The following is an 18,875-nucleotide window of genomic DNA, read 5'->3' on the forward strand; positions in this document are numbered from 1 at the left end:
GGGTCACCGTATCCAGGCATAGCCGATAGGGCCGTGCACCGCCAGATCCCCATTGACTACAAGGGGATCTGACTGCTTTCTGGCATAAAAAAAAAAAAAAAAAAAGTCTTGCATGCAGAACTTTTTGTCCGGCCGAAAGTCGGCATTTATGTTGGAAAGTGGCCATTATAGTGAATGGGGATCCAGCAGTGCGTGGCCCTATCTGGTTATGCCGCATATGGTGCAGTCTGTTCCTCGTACATATGAGCATAGCCTTATTACTATAGAAAAGTCAATCCTCCACCGGTCATTCATACCTGTTTGTTTTCTTGGTCATTCAATTTATGATTATTATCCAAAGACAGGCACTTGTGTTTTGCCTATAAAAGCAAGGGAGACATTTGTAATAAGAGAATTTCATGCAAAACCAAAGTTATCAAAGCAAATACATGGACACAGTATCTGACGCCGGCTCCGTTACTGAATATTTGTAGCCGATTGAACATAGTCAAAAAGCCAAAGCTACATGGGCGACATTATTGTCGGCTTCATCATTTCTGACAAAAGGAAAAACAATAGATAAATCATTACATCCCCGAAATGTTTACTGTGGGAATTTGTGCTGCATAAGTTTTACAAAACGTTGCCTAAATAATAACTGCAGAGAAATACCACAAAACACATAAATATTGCTGGTTTAACGTTCGGAAACGTTATCAATGTATGATTGGTGGGGGGACTGAGCCCCGGGACCCCCTGGCCAATCAGCAAAATGAGGAGGTCCCATTCAGTGCATACACCGTGAGGGTACCGCCACATGTTCAGGTTCTTGAAGCCAAAATGTGGAGCTTATGCTGGAAAGGATAATGATGAGCTATCTTTAGGATCGGTCATCATTATCACATCGGCGGGGTCCGAGTCCCAGCACCCCCACCGATCAGCTGTTTAACAAGCTTACCAAGAACAGCGCTGTACATTGTATAGTGGCTGTGCTTGGTATTGCAACTCAGCCTCATTGACTTGAATGGGACTGAGCCGCACCTAGGCCAGGGATCAACAACCTTCGGCACGCCAGCTGCTGTGAAACTACAACTCCCAGCATGAACACTTACTCGTCTGTTCTTGTAACTTCCATAGGAGTGAAAGGAGGATTCTGGGAGTTGTAGTTTTTGAACAGCTGGAGTGCCGGAGGTTGCTGATCCCTGACCTAGGCCATGCAACCAATGTATGGTGAGGTCACTGGCTTAGGAAGAGGCCTTCCATCAGCTAGTCCATACAAACAGTGTGTCTATTCACAGCTTGTCCCATTCACTTACATACAGAGGCCCAGATTTACTAATCCTATAGATGGCAGGAAGCTTAGACCGGCTGTCTAGACCTGCACCACATTTATCACAGTGCGGTGCAGGGACAGACACTTTCTTCTCACTCTATAACAACTATCAGTTACCTGAAGACAGATTTTTATGCCAAAATTGTGGAGAAATATAGGCGCAAAATGACACATCTTAGGTCCTGCACCCTTTTTTGGGGCAAACATTAGTAAATCAGGGACAGCGTATTCATCCACTTGGTGCTTTTCCTGTTTGGTCACGTTTTTTGGTGGTCTTTGCACAACATTCACACCGTGATGCTGCCACCACTATGCTTCACTGTGGGAATGGTATTTTCGGGTGATGGGACATGTTTGGTTGGCACCACACATAGCATTTCCCATGACCAGAGAACCTTCTTCCACGTGTTTGAGGAGCCTGCCACATGCAGTTTGAGGAAGTCCAAACGTCCTTTATGTTTTTCTTTATGCAATGGCTTTTTTTGGTCAGCCTTCCATAAAGCTCCCCTCTGTGGAGTGCACGGTTTATACTGGTCCTATGGATGGATACGTCAACTGGCGCTGTGGATTTTCGGAGCTCCAGTGTTAAGCCTCATGCACACGTCCGTGGAACACGGTCCGTGTGATACCGGCCTGGATTTCTTCTGAGTGCAGGACGCCGTGCGCTCCTGCACTCAGAAGAAATCCATGCCGGTGTCACACGGACAGTGTTCCACGGACGTGTGCATGAGGCTTTATTGTTGTCTTTCTAACGCCCTCCTTGCTTGGTGTGGGAGATTTGGTGGGCAACCTTCTCTCGTCAGGTTTGGAGTTGTGCTGTATTCTTTCCATTTTGTTATAATGGATAAATGGCGCTCTGAGGGGTGTTCAAATTTTGGGATATTTTTATAGCCAACCCTAATATATACTTCTCTATGACTTTGCTTCTGAACTCTTTGGTCTACAGGTTGCTCGCAGAGTAGTATTATAGACTATCAAAATAGGTGTATTCCTATTCACATCATTTCACACCGACTGCACACAGGGGGACCTTATTCAACTAAGGATACTTTCACACTTGCGGCAGAGGAATCTGGCAGGCAGTTCAGTCGCCGGAACTGCCTGCCGGATCCGTCAAAACGTATGCCAACTGATGGCATTTGTAAGACTGATCAGGATCCTGATCAGTCTTACAAATACATTGAAATGCCCGATCCGTCTTTCCGGTGTCATCCGGAAAAACTGATCCGACATCTTTTTTTTTTTTTTACTTTTTTTTCCGGTCTGCAGATCCGACACTCATACATTCCTATGTAAAAAAAAAAATTCAGGCAAGTGTTCCTTTTTGGGCCGGAGATAAAACCGTAGCATGCTGCGGTATTATGTCCATCCTGAACAGTCAAAAAGACTGAACTGAAGACGTCCTGAACGGATTGCTCTCCATTCAGAATGCATGGGGATAAAACGGATCAGTTCTTTTCCGGTATAGAGCCCCTAGGACGGAACTCAGTGCCGGAAAAGAAAAAGGCTAGTGTGAAAGTACCCTTACCAAACCCTTTTTAGGATTTCATAGCAAAGGCTATATATACACATATGCGCTCACAACTTTTCAAGTTTTTTACATGGTGTTTTTCTCATTCCACTATAACAATCTGGACTATTGTGTCAGTTCCATTACATAAAATCTAAGTAAAAAAACATTTTAGTTACAGGTTCTAATGCAAACAGAACATCAAGGGGATATATAAAGTCAATAATATAATATATAAAAATCATATAAAAAGTCACTGGCCATTTACAAATAAAGTTTCACCAAGGGTCAGCCTCAGAAATCAGGTTACATAGTCTCCATAAGGCTCTGTTCACATTTTACATTGATGTAACCGTTGATGCTACAGAACAATAACTGGACTCTACGTGAACTTGGTATGACACTATGGGTGTTTTTTGTATGGATTCGTTCTGTCAACATTTTGCATTACTTTTGGATGTACTAAGCGAGAATCCTGAATGTACGTCAGTGAAGCGATTCATATTGAGGCGATAATGCGGCGATATGTCCTTGTGCTTCACATTTTCATCATGGCTTCCATTATTAACAGAATTTTGAACTGCTTCTTGACATCAAGAACAGGATGGTGTCCAAAGCAAAACCCCATGGAATGGAGACAAGAAGCCTTATAGACTTGAAGTGGGTCAGTCAGCATAAAGGCTATGGAAACTTTCAGGGCCATATTTTTATTAGAATTGCATTTTACTAATTTTTTGGCTAAAAGGCATTTTTTTCAATTGGTCTTTATTAAAAATTATTAGCAGTTTTTGAGATACAAAGGTTAAATTAAAATAAAAAATAAAATAAATCTGTCTGTTTGCAGAGAATCACTTTCCAGTCCCATCAGCTGTTGGCTCATGTGAAGCCGTATGTCATATCCATCTCCTGACCTCAAACACTAATTTTAGCCACATTCTTATCAGTTTAATAAGAGTTTAATCAGTGTTTATGAGGTTAGGAGATCAGAGATAAGGCTTCACATGAGCCATCAGCTGATGGGACTGAGAAGTGATACTCTACAAAGAGACTGTTTTTTTACCACGGTATAATCAAAAAAGGGCTGAAAAGGTTTTAAAAAGGCAAATTGAATTTTTTTTATTTTGCACAAAATGATAAAAATGCAATCATAAAAATAATTAATTGCCCCATAGTTGTCCATAGTATTTAATACAAAAGGGAAGCATATTTCAGCTTCATATCTATGACAATTAGTACTCAAAATGATAGAAAATGTGCTGCAGCTACCCCAGTAACATAGTTATGAGTCCTATGCATTCCTGAGGATAATGCTCGCAGTGCCCCCTGTGAAAGCGGTCTATATGAGCATACGCAGCAGCCTGACAATCATTGCCCCGATATATGGGGGTGGAGGGCTCTCCTTGAAAATACAAAGGGCTCCTTCCTATGGATCAGCTGGATTCAGTCAGTGTGCCTGGGAGCCAAAGAGCACAACCATTTTTTGTGCTGTTTTGGCTACTAGGAGCACAGACCTGTAGGTGTAATATTGTGCTCTTACACAGGGAGGCACATGAAGCCGACAGGTCCGCTTTAAGGGGAATGTCTACATCATTTGATGAAATGGATTAATAATTATATGTGCATTTAACAGTCACTCCAGGCAAGAACAGAAAATTTGTCACAGAGTTTTAGGCTAGTTTCACATTCGTTTACCTGGTTGCCGAATACTGCCATTCACCGCCGGACCCCGCTGAATATAATAAGATAATGAGAGAGAGAAAAAAAAAAGGGGATGCATGAAAACTCGGCAGTCATGCTGGATACCCATTGGATCCCATTATAGCCGATGTCCGATAGAGTGAACTCTGGCAGGCCACTCTTCTCCCAAAGATTTGTTCACCTGAATGGTGCCGTTAGTGAGGCCCTGCTGTCCCCTACCAGGCTGCAGGCATGTTTCACGCTAGCGCTTGAGATCTGGCGGGTTGGTATGCATCCGTCCAATTCTCGACATATTTGCCAGGTTGCGGCTAAATCTCCGCCAGTCCCCATTACAGTTAAATTTCGATTAACTTTTTGGTAAAATGTCTTTAATGCCATAATAATACTTTTTGTAATATACTTTAAGGCATTTTGTATTTTTATTACAGCCCAGAGCGCACCATTTCCTGTGCACTTAAAATGTACTTCTCAGCGGTGTACGGAGTATAGGCGCTACAGTTTATGAATGGGGCCACAGCACAGGGAGTACGGACAGGAGCGCACATTGCTGCTTCTGCCTTTGCCCCCCGAGGTTTACTGAATCCTGGCATAGCACATCAGTGTAACCATGCACTATGCCAGGATTAGCTGAGTGGAGCGGGCTCATGCCCGTGCTTGCTTCGCCAAGCAGGACTCTGAGCTTAGCAAAGCAGGCAAGGGTTATAACAGAATATATACATGACGGAAAATAACGGAACCGTTATTTGTGCCCATAGAAATGTATTAGGAGGGGCGCAAAAAGGAATGCCGTTTTGCATTCCGTCCTAGATTTCGGTTATTACTAACGGAATTACTAACGCTGATGTGAACCCGCCCTAAATCGGACAGGTCCTTATCTCTGACTCCCTGACATTATGAACACTCATTATAGCTCTTACTGATAATAATGTGGCTAAGGCTACTTTCACACTTGCGTTTTTGCCTGATCCGTCATCTGCCGGATCTGCAAAAACGCTTCCATTACAATAATACAACCATCTGCATCCGTCATGAACGGATCCGGTTGTATTATGTCTTCTATAGCCAAGACAGATCCGTCATGAACAGCATTCAAAGTCAATGGGGGACGGATCCGTTTTCTATTGTGTTGAGAAAACAGATCCGTCCCCATTGACTTGCATTGTGGGTCATGACAGATCAGTCTTGCTCTGCATCCCAAGTGGTACCTTGGAACCGAACCGGAGTTCGGGAAATGTTTTTTTTGCAGTATAAATCAATTTCTGAAGTTATTATGCAAAGTCTCGCGAGACTTCGCGAAGTAATAACTTCGGCTCATCAGAGCCAATACGTTCTAATACTGTATGGAGTGCTCGCTCCGTACAGTACTGAAACAAAGTTTTATGCAAATCGACTTTGGAGGTTTCAACCGAAGTCAATTCGCTGATCCCTATTGAGACCCTATGACGGATCTCAATACCAGAAAATATTAACGCTAGTGTGAAAGTAGCCTTAAATAAGGGTTTATGACCTTAGTAAATTAGAGATGAGGGTTATTAGATGCACAAAGTGAAAGTACAGTCACAAAGCTACAAAAACAGTTAAGGCTACTTTCACACTTGCGTTAGGAGCGGATCCGTCTGGTGTCTGCACAGACGGATCCGCTCCTATAATGCAAACGCTTGCATCCGTTCAGAATGGATCCGTTTGCATAACTGTTTATTTCAGATCTGATTTTTCACTTCGGAAAACTCAGATCCGACAGTATATTCTAAACACAGAAGCGTTCCCATGGTGATGGGGACGCTTCAAGTTAGAATATACTGAGAACTGTGTACATGACTGCCCCCTGCTGCCTGGGAGATGCTGCCAGGCAGCAGGGGGCAGACCCCCCCTCCTCCTGTAATTAACTTATTGGTGGCCAGTGCTGCCCCCCCTCCCTCCCCAGTATTAAATTGTAGCCAGTGCGGCCCTCCTCCCTCTATATTGATCGGTGGCCAGTGCGGATTCCCAGTATTAAATATGACCAGTGCGGCCTCCCCCTCCCTCCCTCCCCAGTATTAAATAGGACCAGTGCGGCCCCCCTCCCTCTATATTCGTTGGTGGCCGGCCAGTGCGGATTCCAAGTATTGTGACCAGTGCGGCCTCCCCTCTCCCCCCCCCCTTCCCCCCTAATTAAAAATCACCCCCCCCCCCCCCCATCATTGGTGGCAGCGGAGAGTACCGATCGGAGTCCCAGTTTAAATCGCTGGGGCTCCGATCGGTTACCATGGCAGCCAAGACGCTATTGCAGTCTTGGCTGCCATGGTTACTTGGCAATAAATACAAGCATTATACTTACCTGAAGAGCTGCGATGTCTGTGTCCGGCTGGGAGCTCCTCCTACTGGTAAGTGACAGGTCGGTGCGGCGCATTGCCTATAGCACAGACCTGTCACTTACCAGTAGGAGGAGACCGGTCACAGACATCGCAGCTCTTCAGGTAAGTATAATGCTTGTATTTATTGCTAAGTAACCATGGCAGCCAAGACTGCAATAGCGTCTTGGCTGCCATGGTAACCGATCTGAGCCCCAGCGATTTAAACTGGGACTCCGATCGGTACTCTCCGCTGCCACCAATGATAGGATTTTAATTGGGGGGGGGGGGGGGGGGGGGGAGGCCGCACTGGTCACAATACTTTGAATCTGCACTGGCCGGCCACCAATAAATAAAGAGGGAGGGGGAGGCCTCACTGGTCATATTTAATACTGGGAATCCGCACTGGCCACCGATGAATATAGAGGGAGGGGGTTACAATTAATACTGGGGAGGGAGGGGGGCCGCACTGGCTACAATTAATACTGGGGAGGGAGGGGGGGCCGCACTAGCCACCAATATGTTAATTACAGGAGGAGGGGGGGTCTGCCCCTGCTGCCTGGCAGCATCTGCCAGGCAGCAGGGGGCAGTCATGTACACAGTTCTCAGTATATTCTAACATGAAGCGTCCCCATCACCATGGGAACGCCTCTGTTAGAATATACTGTCGGATCTGAGTTTTACGATGTAACTCAAGTCCGATGGTATATTCTAACATAGAGGCGTTCCCATGGTGATGGGGACGCTTCAAGTTAAAATATACCATCGGATCGGAGAAAACTCCGATCTGATGGTATATTAATAGGGACTCCTGACTTTACATTGAAAGTCAATGGGGGACGGATCAGTTTGAAATTACACCATATTGTGTCAATGTCAAACGGATCCGTCCCCATTGACTTGCATTGTAAGTCTGGACGGATCCGTTTGGCTCTGCACGGCCAGGCGGACACGAAAACGCTGCAAGCTGCGTTCGGGTGTCCGCCTGCTGAGCGGAGCGGAGGCCAAACGGTGCCAAACTGATGCATTCTGAGCAGATCCGCATCTACTCAGAATGCATTGGGGCTGTACGGATCCGTCCGGGGCCGCTTGTGAGAGCCTTCAAACGGAACTCACAAGCGGAGCCCCAAACGCTAGTGTGAAAGTAGCCTAACCCTTTGTGACAGAACAATTGAAAAAATTATTTTTCGCCCAAAATGAGTAGAAAACAATCAAAAAATAAATTTGCCTCCGAAGGTGTACATAGCCTTTACCTTATGGACCATAATAACATTTTCTATGGAATTCAAAAAACCTAAAACAATAGTCCCCAGTCATAAAGAAATACAAAACACACATAGTAAACGATCAAAAAATGAAATGGATCAAATAGAGGGAGAAATCTTCATGCTGAAATATAAGTGATCTGTGCAGAAACTTATGGAAATGTTGACACAATCCTCATTGCACGAGTCGCAAGAATAGATCAAAGTTATATGTTCTCAATTAGGAAAAAGAAAAATCAGTCCGTGGTTATTTTGTCTCAAAGAAGAACTTAACAGCAAGATGAACTGTAGCCATTGTAATATAGATGAGGGATCCTGCAGAGGATACAGAAGAAATGGATCCTAATAAAACGCGATCCTCTGCAGAAGAATGCTGCTCCTCAGTGTGGTGACTTGAAGGCTCCATTCACACGTCTGTAGTGTATTGCGGATCCGCAATACACCCGGCCGACACCCCCATAGAACTGCCTATTCTTGTCCGCAATTGCGGGCAAGAATAGGACATGTTCTATTTTTTTTCCGAAGCTGCAGACCGGAAGATCGGGGCCGCGCTCTGGAAATGCTGATGCGGAGAGCACAGTGTGCTCTCCGCATCCATACCTGCCCCACTGAGAATGAATTCGTCCGCACCCATTCTAGATATTGCAGAATGGATGCGGACCCGTTCCACGGACGTGTGAATGAACCCTTAAGGGGTTGTCCCAAGAAAAATATTCTACAGTTTTCAAACCAGCACCTAAATCTGAATAATTGTATGGAATAAAAAATTTGGTATAGCCACCGAGTTATTCAATATGTACCTGTAGAGCGCCACCTGCTGTTTTTAATTTTTTATCCTGCTCGCTGACAGCCGCACATGCTCAGTTCCATCTTTCAACTGCCTCCTGAGCTGCGATAGGGACAGAGCTGCAGCAGAAAGGACGTGCCCCCCATGAGCTGCCGGCTTGATATAAATCTAGCACAGCAATTGGAGCAATAAATGGGGAGACCTCTGGATCCATGTGAGGTACAGGACTGGATTTAGCCTTCTTAGAAAGAGATTGTCATATACTGTATAATGTCTGATTTTCAATATTCAAATTAATCATGCGATAGCCCCTTTAAAAGGCTTTTCCGGGACTTTAATATTGATAGCCTATCCTCAGAACAGGCCATCAATGCAAGATCAGTAGCGGGTCTGAATCTTAGCACCACTGCTAATTTGAAGGGGCAGCAGCTCTTGTACAAGGGGACACATCTGCAATACCTTGCATCGCCATTACTAAGCAGGTGGTAGGCAGACCCATGTAAATATTGAAGAGGCCTCTATGCTCACACAAGGGGCACGGCCGGGTCCCCACCGATTTGACATTTCTGGCCTAGGCCATCGTTATTTTGATCCTAAACAAAACCCTTTTAAAAGGTTACTGACCCACTATTATCTTAACCACTTCCTTACCAGGTCAGTTTTTCAGTTGTAGCACTGCGTCTATCTAACTGCAAATAACCGATTTATTTCTGAGCCAGTCTACATGTATTTGATATTATTTTGCTTGGGACACCTTAGACCTTTCTTTTGTGCCACTAGATGGATATAATATAAAAAATATATATAAAATAAGGAAAAATTGAAAATTATGGAAAAAATAAATTTCCTTTCTTTATTTTTTTTATAACTATTACAAAAGGTTTCAAGACAAAACATTTCTAAAATCATTACTGTACTATAAATTACTATTTAAGTAATTTATCTACTGGCTGGGCCTGCTGCAAGACTTCAAAAGACTGGAGCGCATTTTGGAGGCCTATTTTTCTATTGCTGGTTCTATAGCACAGTACTGCCAGAATAATTTTGCCGCTCTCTCTGCAACTGCTGCGCGCGCTGCACTTTGATTGACAGGGCCAGGCAGTGCAAACATCACCACACCTGGCCATACAAAGGATCATACTGACATGAAGCTATGCTATGATTCTGCAGAAGTGAGGTCAAGCAGCGGCACACAGCATTATAAATCAGTATAACGCCGTGTGCTCCTGCAAGACGAGCAGTGTCCAGAACGGAGGACCACGCTCAGGCCTCATGCACACGACAGTGTTTTTTCATTGTCAGTGATTTGGCTTCAGTGCTCCGTGTCCGATTTTGCTTCAGTTTCCTTGTGTCTTCCTTTTTTTTGTCTGACAGGGGGGGGGGGGGGAACTGACACGGACGCGGATGACATACCAGTTGTGCATCAGTTTTTTTTTGTTTTTTTTTATGAACCCACTGACTTGAATGGGTCCGTCCTCAGTTTTCCACTGACAAGAATAGGACAGGTTATATATTTTTTTTGACGGACTGGAATCACGGATGCGGAGAAAAAAAACTATCACAGCTCTATAGAAATGAATGGAGGCCTCACACACGGAGAACGATTCCCACACTGCACAGGCTTGTGTGAAACAGCCCTTAAAGAAAAAGAAAAAGAAAAAAACTGCTCAAGGGTGCCCATTAGAGAAGCGAGCTTCGGATGTTGCATCCGAAGTCGCTTTGTTCAAAGCGTCGGCTTAATACTGTACGGAGATCAGTTGAGCTGCAAGGAGGCTAGGGCGCTGCAAGGAGGCTAGTGCGCTCACTGCACAGACCGTGGCCTCAAACAGCTGATTGGTGGGATGTCAGGAGTTGGACCCCCACTGATCTCATATTGATAACCTATGCTGGGGATAGGCTATCAATATGAAAATCCCAGAAAACATCTTTAAGCTAGGTTGTAATGGCTACTAGAAACATCAGTCATAGTTTGCCCTATATGCATGCATAATCTATATAAAATTTGCCCCCATGCATTGAAACGGTGGGATCCCTTCTAAACAAAGAACATGATGTAGATTCAAAAACACGCGGCATGCTTCTTTTTCCACTACATGTGGATGGTACCATCAAAAACTCAAACCCATCTATTGTACAGAACTTTACTGCAGATCTGCACACATGCCACGTCTGAACTCACATTTGTTACCCCCCCCCCCCCCAAATATAAATATATATATATATATTTTAGTATATACACACACACACACACACACACACACACACACACACACACACACACAGTATAAAATGTTAATAAAAAAAAAATTAAAAAAATGTTTTGTTAAACATTTGAAGAAAGAAGTTACAAGCATGTACCGTATTTTTCGCCCCATAAGACGCACTTTTTCTTCCCCCAAAATGGGGGAGAAATGCCCCTGCGTCTTATGGGGCGAATGCTTGCCGTTTTACATCGCAAGTTGCGATGTAGAGCGAGCAGGGCTCGGGGAGGGACTGGGAGGAGGATCTGGGGGCTGGCAATAGCGGCGGGGTGGTGCAGTCAGTGTAGTATAGCACCGCCCCGCCCCGCCGCTCCAGTATACGAAAATAATATGTCATTTTCAAGTAATAGTTATTAAACTTGCCCCCTTAGTCCTATTACTACCTTACATCCTAATCGCGGCAGTAGAATTCAGGGCGGGCGGGCGGGCAGCAGCGTAACTCTTGTCACGTGCCTGCGCCGCCTACTTTATGAATGAAGCAGGCGGCGCAGGCAAGTGACGCGCCGGCCGCCCGTCCTGCCTGCCTGAATTCTACACTAGCGATTAGGATGTAAGGTAGTAATAGGACTGAGGGGGCATGTTTAATAAGTATTAATTGAATATGACATCTTATTTTAGTATACTGGCGGCGGGGGGGCGATCTGTGGATGGCACAGTTATGGGCTGGGGGGGGGTCTGTGGATGGCACATATATAACAGTGCCATCCACAGATTCTCCCCCCCCCCCCCCCCCCCCGTAACAATGCCATCCACAGATCCCCCTGTAATAGTGCAAGCCACAGATCCCCCCATAACAGATTCCGTCATCCACAGATCCCCCCATAACAGTGTCCGTCATCCACAGATCCCCCCCCATCCCCCCCCATAACAGTGTGTCATCCACAGATCCCCCCCCATAACAGTGTCCGTCATCCACAGATCCCCCCCATAACAGTGTGTCATCCACAGATCCCCCCCATAACAGTGTGTCATCCACAGATCCCCCCCCATAACAGTGTGTCATCCACAGATCCCCCCCCCATAACAGTGTGTCATCCACAGATCCCCCCCCCCCCATAACAGTGTCCGTCATCCACAGATCCCCCCATAACAGTGTCCGTCATCCACAGATCCCCCCATAACAGTGTCCGTCATCCACAGATCCCCCCATAACAGTGTCAGTCATCCACAGATCCCCCCATAACAGTGTCCGTCATCCACAGATCCCCCCATAACAGTGTCCGCATCCACGATCCCCCAACAGTGTCCCATCCACAGATCCCCCCATAACAGTGTCAGTCATCCACAGATCCCCCCATAACAGTGTCAGTCATCCACAGATCCCCCCATAACAGTGTCAGTCATCCACAGATCCCCCCATAACAGTGTCCGTCATCAAAAAGATCCCCCCATAACAGTGTCCGTCATCCACAGATCCCCCACATAACAGTGTCCGTCATCCACAGATACTCAGTAATAGTGCCATCCAGAGACCACCATTCGTTCCAAACCCACCAAACAAACAGCACACCTTTTGGTTAAAAAATTTTTTTTTCTTATTTTCCTCCCCAAAAACCTAGGTGCGTCTTATGGGCTGGTGCGTCTTATAGGGCGAAAAATACGGTATTTTCCAAGCTGTGAAAAAAAATATATAATGTACAAAAAAGAGAAAAAAATGTATTCCCAGTTTTGACACCTACCTGGTCTTCTCGTTCAAAACCTGGTGCCCTTGGATAGGTAGAGCCTGGTGAAGAGACACCTGGAGTGGTAGATTCACAACACAAACCATTTGCTAATGATTTTGGCCTGCCTATGGATCCAACAGGCGAGAAGGAGCTACTGCTCCCTGAGCTGGACGTAACTGTTGGACTACTACAGCATGAAATCTGTAGAGGAAGAATATGAATACAGAAAACAAATAATGGATGTGCCTGATGTTTTTCCTCCCACTGTACATCAAATTAAGGAAAAAAAAAAACAAAAAAACTAATTGTTCCAATTTACTACTGCCCTGTCAAGGTATCGGCTAGATCCTGTTTTTTTAGCAGGTGTAAAGTATAATACATACAGAAGTAAAACACAAATTCATTAGCGCCAGAGGGAGAATTCATCAGCCCATTCACAACAGTGCAAAAACGAAGTAAAACATTTCCCCGGCGAGATATAAAAAAATGTAACAAACGTTATTTTATATATAATTTTGATATTTTACCTATAGGTCGTAGTATAATAGTGCACAACCACCGGAAAACTCCGCTAACCATTCCCAGAACTGCTAAGCGTATTTAAAGTGATATCCACACCGTATGCCGTAATGGTCTAACAGATGCAGGTCCCACACCTATCTGCAGAACGAGGGTCCCTGACCCGCAGTATCCAGGATGCGAGAGGAGGTCGGTTTACAGAAGGAGCATTCAGCGGCCCCCTCTGCTCTCCATTCTGTATCCTGCTGATATTTGGAGGGCAGCTGCAGGGAATTAAGATAACCCCTGGTACCACCCTTGCTAATACATTAGACAACTGTTCACATTGTGCAATTCCCTTAGGCCGGTTACAGACGAGCGAGTTGAGAAACACGCTACAAGTTGGGGCGCGATTTCCCTTCCTGGCTCATCTAAAGGGACCTCACAGCGGTCTAATTATTTATAATGCTGTGTGTCCGTGCCTGACCTCAACTGTGATGAACTGTACTGACATAATGCAGTCAGCACAATTCATTACAGATAATGTCGGGCAGGGACACACAGCATCTGGTGACAAGAGCAGATTCCGGGATGGAAAATTACACTCCAGAGTCCAGAGTTGACTGCGAGGAACACACTCGTCTGAAACTAGCCTTCTCGGGTGATAGCTAGCCACCGGTTATTACTCGCTACTTGTGGGAAAAGCAGTCGGCAAACTTCTTAATTACAAGTCTTATACCAGTTTACAGAATATAAAGTGACACGTAGTCTGGGATCTGTGGACAAACTGGATGTTTTATGCTCGAATATCAATAGAAAAAAACGGGTCAACTCAAACCAATGCATATTCATGCAGCCTATTGGTTATGATGGAGCATCAAGCAGTCCTCTAGTGTACAAAGCATTGCTGTAAATGAGTATATAGAGAGGCCAAGAACTGAGGATACCACTGTCTGCCAAGCCCAAATAAAACAGAGCGAAAAAGAACCTCAAATGTGAATGTATAACAAAAAGCTACAAGCAGGTAAAGGAGCAGCAGAAATACAGGGCACGTGAGGACAATGCTTGGGATATGAAAAGCCTTGCCTTCAATACACCCACTGAACGACGTCACCTTTACCAACTGCTGCCACTAAGGGGCGCACACTGCACATGGACATACACAGCTAGCACTGGGCTTAGTAAGAACTGTATAAATCTGTATGCAGTGAGCGACACTTAGGCATCTGTCGGCAGACTTGTCCCTATGACACTGGCTGACCTGTTACATATGCGATTGGCAGCTGAAGGCATCTGTGTTGGTCCCATGTACATGTGTGCCCGCATTGCAGAGAAACATGATGTTTTATTATATGCAAATGAGCCTCTAGGAGCAACCGGGGAGTTGCCGTTACACCGAGAGGCTCAGCACTGTCTGCAACTGATGCGCCCTCTCCACTGGGCGTGATAACATTTTCAGAAGGAGCGGAGCCTCTAGGTGTAATGGTAACGCCCCCATTGCTCCTAGAGGCTCATTTGCATATATCAAAACATCATTTTTCTCAGCAATGTGGGCACATAGGAACATGGGACCAACACAGATGTCTTCAGCTGCCAAGTGCGCATGTAACAGGTCAGACAGTGTCATAGGTACAAACCTGCTGACAGATGCCTTTTTAAACGGGATGATTAAAAGTTGCAATCGATAGTGGATCCATAAAGGGTCAGGTCCCACCTTTCAGCAAAACAAAAATGGTTCATCTATCAATAGAAATATAAGGAATCGCACCCGCATCACTGTGAAGCCCCCTTATCACCTAAGAAAATGTTGTGTCCCCCACCCCCAAGGATTAGTTTTTGACTAAAATTACAATGACCATATTTAGTTTAGAGAGAAATTAATAAGGTGAATGTAGACAAATTAAGGAAACGAATACTGCAAGTTTAAAAAGGTCAAGCCATCGTCAGCAGATCCTGAAAACACGAAAGGGATAAAACAAACAGTTTATTTGTAAAATCCCCTGAGAAAAAAATAAAAAGTGCGATAAAGTATTCAAGCCAAGCAGGACGATGTTCTGAGCGTGAAAGACGACACACAATCTGCAACCTTATATTAAAAAAAAGAAACCAAATTGGTCACACGATTGGCAATATAGCTCGGCCGTATGTGAGGTTCCTTCCTGACACAATCTCCTATTAACTAAAATGCATGTAAAATAGAAGACCAGAAAACCACCTCATGCACAAATGAACCATTTAAAAGGGCATCTGTCAGCTGTTTTCTACCTATGACACTGGCTGACCTGTTACATGTGCACTTGGCAGCTGAAGGCATCTGTGTTGGTCCCATGTTCCTATGTGCCCGCATTGCTGAGAAAAATTAAGTTTTAATATATGCAAATGAGCCTCTAGGAGCAACTGGGGCGTTGCCGTTACACCTAGAGGCTCAGCTCTCTCTACAACTGCTGCTCCCTCTGCACTTTGACAGGGCCAGGCAGTGAAAACATCATCACACCTGGCTCTGATTTCTCCTAAAGTCAAAGTGGAGAGGACGCAGCAGTTGCAGAGAGCGCTGAGCCTCTAGGTGTAACGGCAACGCCCCCGTTGCTCCTAGAGGCTCATTTGCACATATTAGAACATTGGTTCTCTCAGCAATGTGGGCACATATGAACATGGAACCAACACAGATGCCTTCAGCTGCCAAGTGCACATGTAACAGGTCAGCCAGTGTCATAGGTACAAAACTGCTGACAGATGCCCTTTAAAAATGAACTACACAGTGTAAATAATGGTATCCATACTTACATTTGTAATTTGTTCGCTGTGGTTCAGGAGGCTATTAGTACAAGTCATAGTAGTGCTCCAGTCACCGGAAAAGCCTATACTGTCTGAAGAATAGAGAGACGGGGCTTGTTTTAAGTGACAGCTTGATTGCATCATGACATTCATAGTCTCTTCAGCAGAGGGAATTCCTACAAGGAAAAGTCACAAACTGTTGTGATAAAGGAGAACACAACACCGCCTGCGTCACACGTACAACTTCTGGGGCCTTTACTTACGTTCAACGTGTGCAAATGCACAGAAGGGTCCTCTGGGGCAGTAGCCAGTTTGCCTCACATCATTGCACTTTGTAGATTTGTATATCTAAGGACAAAATGATATTCGGTAAAACCGTATAAACAATGGCTCCTACAAGTTATTTGGTGAAATGTAAAATCCCCTTTCTGAGAATAATAAATCTACACCCTCTTTGTATTTCTGACACACAGGATAGGTCATCAATATCAGATCGGCGGGGGTCAGACACCCGGCACCCCCGTCGATCAGCTGTTTGAAGAGGAGGCGCGCTAGCAGTGCCAGCACTGCCTCCTCTTCACCGTTTACCGGTGAACATACGTTCATTTATTAAGCTGAAATTTGCCAATATTAGGCATATTTAAGGCGCAGAACTAACTGTTGCGCCGCAATCTATACTAGGTAACAGCTTCTTTCTTCATTAATCTCACTCAGACAGGAGGAGAGAGGAATTTTTATTTATTTTTTTACAAACCCGACACAAATTTGCTGCTGTAACACATTTTTCTAATTAGCTGTCAGAGTAATCGGGTTCTGTTGTCACCAGAACCAGAGGTTGTTCGTAACGTGCCATAGAGACATCAATGAGGTCATTTATCAAACTGGTGTAAAGTAGAATTGGCTTAGTCGCCCCTAGCAACCCATCAGATTCCACCTTTCCATTTTCCAAAGGAGCCGTCAAAAATAAAGGTGGAATCGGACTGATTGCTATGGGCAACTAAGCCAGTTCTACTTTACACCAGTTTGATAAAGGACCCCAAAAGTTTTTAATCAGTGGGGATCTGAGTGCTTTCACCACCGATCTCTAGAACAAGGAGAAAGAAGCACTCACATGTTGCGCTCTCTCCCCTTCCAGCAGGGTAGGAAGCGAGAGACTCAAAAGAAAGTCTATGGGCCCGTCTCGCTTACGTCTTGTGCAGGGAGGAGAGACATCATGCTTTGCGAGCGCTTCTCTTTTGTCGTTCAAGAGATAAGTGGAGGTCTCAGCATTCAGACCCCACCAAAACTTTGGATATGATGTCTCTATGACGTATGAAAAGTTTTATGAAAACTCGTGAACCTTTAAAAAAATTAAATGTAATCCTGGCAAAACCTTTTTAAAAGTTTAGGAAATATCCTATTTCTTGATAAAGCTTCTTTTTCAGAAGACTGAGTTGGCAATCTCACCTCCGGATGGAACTGCTGTTCAGTGCGGGAATGGCAGTACTGACAACTGTCCCCACTTTCGCACTTCGAAGGCTCTCCCCACTCATCCCCGTGTTTCACGCTTGGGCATGGTGTAGATCTGAAACAGAATTAAAAAAATAATGAGACTTAGGAAAAACCATGGAAAATCTGCATGCAAATTGTGGAAAATACCGTATTTTTTGCTTCATGTGACACACTTTATCCCCCAAAAGTAGAAGGAAAATGGCAGTGCATTATGGAGGGAATACTAGTGAGTAGGGCTGAAACGATTACTCGATTGAATCAAGTAATTCTACACAAAAAAATCCTCGATGCAAATTTTTTGTGTCATGTGACCTCGCAGCGGGAGTGAAGCGCTCGCTATTATTCACCGCTCTGTGGTCACCCGCCAGCTTGTACCTTGCTACACTCCGCTGAGGGATACTTTGTGCGCGTGTCCAGCTGCCATGTCGGTCGGCAGTCTGCTGCCTTTCAGTGTGTCCCCGCTGGGTACGGGGAGCGGACCGGGCAGATTGGTCCCCAGAGGCGGAGTGTATGGGTTGCACTGATTGGGCCCAGCGGGACGGAAGCTCTCCAGATTTCGGCTAACTGAGAAGTTCGTGCTCCTTTTGGTGTTCAGCAGCTTCATCACCTTATATTTCGGGGCCATCTGCTTCCTCTTCGACTCCCCCAAGCTGCTGAGTGGAGTGTTCTTCCAGCAGCCCCCGCAACCTCCTCCGCAGCGCACCCCCTTTGGTTCTGGGCTGCAGGATGACGAGGACAGGGTCACCTCGCCCAGATCCTGGAGGAACATAAGAGGGAGCTGCGGGAAGCCAAGGACAAGATGAACCGGCCGTCCGAGCATATCAAGAGGGAGATCCAGGAGGAAAAGGACAGCTGTGGGCGCAGGGCAGGGGCACGGCCGCGGGCAGATTAAATCTCCAGCCCTTCAAAGAGACTATCGGAGTGGTGGGCAAGGAGCCTGAGGATCCTGATGTCAAGCAGAAGCGGGATAAGATCAAGGAGGTGAGAAGCCTGGGGAGTGGGGCTGGTGTAACAGGTGATGCCAGCCACTGCTGGTACCATGTGCTGGCACTGGAGGATGACAGATTATATTGGTGCAGAGGAGGAGGCGAGTATTACAGCCTAGGTGGCACTTTATGTCCTGGCTTTCTGTTGTACGTGTGGGATCAGGGCTCAGTGCCAGTTTACAGCGGTATGCAGGTTATGCAGCTTATTGTGGTAGCTGGCATCTACCAGGCATGATGCTGCTCCACAGCTTATGCCTTAGTGCCATGGTACAAGAAGGATTAGCTCTCTATATCGGTC

The 18,875-nt window shown here is 45.4% G+C and overlaps 1 protein-coding gene across 2 annotated transcripts in view; it reads right to left on the reverse strand.

Moving 5' to 3' along the window:
• Positions 1-18,875, reverse strand: part of UNKL (unk like zinc finger) — a 77,968-nt gene that overhangs the window by 25,968 nt on the left and 33,125 nt on the right. For both annotated transcript variants that reach the window (XM_044303305.1, XM_044303304.1), the window contains exons 6-9: positions 17,547-17,664; positions 16,364-16,448; positions 16,110-16,276; positions 297-359 (exon numbers count right to left, since the gene is read on the reverse strand). In XM_044303305.1, the coding sequence (XP_044159240.1) occupies positions 297-359; positions 16,110-16,276; positions 16,364-16,448; positions 17,547-17,664 (433 nt within the window). The remainder of the gene's footprint in view (positions 1-296; positions 360-16,109; positions 16,277-16,363; positions 16,449-17,546; positions 17,665-18,875) is intronic.

Source organism: Bufo gargarizans, chromosome 8 (genome assembly GCF_014858855.1).
Source record: "Bufo gargarizans isolate SCDJY-AF-19 chromosome 8, ASM1485885v1, whole genome shotgun sequence".
NCBI classification, from domain to species: domain Eukaryota; kingdom Metazoa; phylum Chordata; class Amphibia; order Anura; family Bufonidae; genus Bufo; species Bufo gargarizans.